The sequence below is a fragment of the Alexandromys fortis genome, unplaced genomic scaffold (assembly GCF_014885135.2).
Source record: "Alexandromys fortis isolate MF-2015 unplaced genomic scaffold, M_Fortis_MF-2015_v1.1 scaffold_3315, whole genome shotgun sequence".
Lineage (NCBI taxonomy): Eukaryota > Metazoa > Chordata > Mammalia > Rodentia > Cricetidae > Alexandromys > Alexandromys fortis.
This window is the reverse complement of record NW_026071175.1, coordinates 1-2,924: the sequence shown is the minus strand read 5'-3', so window position 1 is coordinate 2,924 and position 2,924 is coordinate 1. Positions and strand designations below refer to the sequence as shown.

Genomic DNA, 2,924 nt, shown 5'->3' with positions numbered 1-2,924 from the left:
TTTAAGTCCTCACAATAGAGATTTTATTAAATTAGTTGCTTTATAAAACATTGCAGATGTCATAATTGTTAACATAACAATTTACCAAACTAGTTAACTGGTGCAGTTTGCTGAGTATGTTTTATAAAGAAAAGGAAATGCCAAAACCCTGTTAAGTTTTTCTGTTGCAGCCTAGAAGAACAAGATTTGTTTCTCAGACACTTGAATCAGGCAAATAGAAACAGTTCCCTCCCCCCATCTGAAGTCCTCCATCAGTAGAAATAGGCCGATAAATAACTAGACAGTCAATGCACTGGAGCGTCCACCACTGACTGGCACTGTGACAATGGAGAGGTTTACCTTCTTCAGCTTCAAAGTTGAAGGGTTTTGGTCATTAAAATCTTAAGTATCAAACTAGTATTTTTCAGCCACAGTATCTTCACTCTGAGATAAGCAGTCTTCTTCACAACATGTTTTTAATATCCTCACGCTCAAATTTTAGACAAAGCAATTTTAATACTAGGTGCATCCCACATGCCCTTGCTTGCTGCAAACTGCTCTTCTTGACAAGTTATGAAGTAGTTCAAGGAGGTATGGTTAAGGCTGTATTACTGAATGGTGCTGGTAAATACTACACAATTTTCTGTCATGTTGCGACCTTTGTTTCCAATTTAGTGACTGCTGCTATGGAGTCAGATAGCAACAATGACAACATTATTAGGTTTGTTTTGTTTTTAAACTATGATTTAGTAGCAATTGAAGTTCCCAATTTTAACCCCTTGGCAACAAGATCCAAGTTCCCTCATTTGCTCATTAGCACCTGAGTGTCAAGGGGTTAAATAACCAGCACGAAAGATACTGCTCTTCTGATTGTAGCATTTGGCAGAACTGAAAGGAAAGGAAGTTGTGCTACATGTTGAAGGGATTGTGGGCAACAGAAAGAAGACACCAGGAGAAGATAGAATGTCACATGAAGTCTTCGTAGTCTTGTACATATCCTCCATCATATCCACCATAGTCTGCCAGGTCATCTTTCATAGTGGCCTTTAATCCCCCTCCAGGAACCACACCTTTCTTCTTCTTTTTGGCTTTGTTTTGCTAAAAATGAAGGAAGAGTTAAAATTCATGAACCTGCATGCTATGAACATTTCACCTGTCACAGCAAACACTTGAGATGTTAAAGCTACAGCATTTTTGGGGGTTGATGTTGGTGGTGGTTTTTCGAGACAAGAGTTTCTCTGTAGCTTTGGAGTCTGTCCTGGAACTTACTTGTAGACCAGGTTGGCCTCAAACTCAGAGATCCGCCTGCCTCTGCCTCCCAAGTGCTGGGATTAAAGGTGTTTGCCACCACCGCCCAGCTAGGCTACAGCAAGTTTTATTGTCTCAGAAAAGAACGCAAGTATGTCTATGAATGGAGACAACAGACACCACGCTGCTCTTCTGTTCTAACTTAGAATTTCAACAGGCTCTTTACTGTGTTGAGGGAACTCTGCCCACAGCCCCACCCTAACATAAAGCATTTCTCTGTACAGCTTGCTCTTACCTTTTCTTGCTTCTGTTTTTCACTGCAAAGCACAGTCAATGAATTGGTAATCTTTTTCAAGTCATCAATTTCCACTTTAAAAAAAGAGAGAGACGTAATACTAAACTACAATTTTTAAGCATTTTAAAAAATAAAATCAAAATAGATATCCTACATTTGTAACCTAGGTACCTTTATTAAAACAACTATGAATTTCTCCTTCATAAATAAACAGGTAAGTAACTGTTCAGTCTATAGCACACTAAAGTACAATGGTCAACCCAATGAGTATAAGAACTCTTAATTAGCCAGATGCACGCATTAAATCCAGCACTGGGAAGGCAGAGGCAGGTGGATCTGAGTTCCAGGCCAGCCTGGTCTACAGAATGAGACCCAGTATAGCCAGGACAGCAAAACACAGTGAAACCCTGTCTTGGAAAACAAAAGAACAATGTTTGTAAACTCTTTAGTGTTTGCATGGCTTCTTACTGTCTTCCTTCAGTCTAAACAGAGGGGAGACTAACCACAGCCTCTACAATCACTGAGTAGCAGCTACATAGAATATGAAATGACACAAATGATAAGTCTCTGCCCCCTCTATGTTTTCTAGCCCAGGAACAACACCTTTTAGTAGTGGACAAACAGTAGCAGATCAGTTCTTAGATACAGAAAATGTTAGGGTTTCGTTAGCCCCCCACAAAAGAAACAGGAAAAACAGTACATACGTGTAAAATGAAAACCCACCTATGCGTACTCATTACCTACATTGACCCCTGCTTCCTGATCATTCCTCAAACTATGACTCCTAATTCAAGAGCCTTTTGACACTCTTCAACCAGTCCCAAGCCCCTCACCACCCTCAGACATTCTTGGTAATGGTGTCCCAGCATTAAGGGCACCAGTTCTGTTGGGCAATTTGGATAGCATCTCAAACCCTACTTGTATAATCAACAGTTCCCAAAGAGCCCCTAGTCCATTCCCTCTAAAGATACTTTGTAGTCCTTTAGGAGACAATGTGACCTGCTTTGCTAGGCATAAATCAGCTATCTCTTTTGAGAAGCTCCTACACAACAATGAAAGCAGCCTGCCCCCACCCCCAAATACTCAAATTGGAGAACATTCCAAAAATAGTTGCTAAAAAGGAAATCCCAAAAGTCTACATTATATAGCATTAAAGCTTATAAAAAAGAAAAAACTTTCCCAAGTATGATGTTTACAATAAAATCTTAACAAAGGGGGCTAGAAATCAGCATCACTTACATGAAATACAGACATCTCGAACTAAGGCTTCCAAAAAACTGGCATAATATAGTGATTTTTCATATTGTGTAATTTTATCTTTTAGTAACTTTCCAAACTCTGTGAAATCATCTCTTGAAGATGGGTTCATAGCATCTATTCCATAACCTGTATTATTAACACC

At 39.4% G+C, this 2,924-nt stretch overlaps 1 protein-coding gene across 1 annotated transcript; it reads right to left on the bottom strand.

Moving 5' to 3' along the window:
* On the bottom strand, positions 1–2,918 carry LOC126496369 (eukaryotic translation initiation factor 3 subunit J-like; the record flags this gene model as incomplete). Its single annotated transcript, XM_050133890.1, has 3 exons — positions 1–1,077; positions 1,523–1,596; positions 2,762–2,918. Coding segments are annotated over 3 exons (363 nt in total), but the record flags the coding sequence as incomplete, so codon positions are not given.
* Positions 2,919–2,924: the final 6 nt, after the last annotated feature.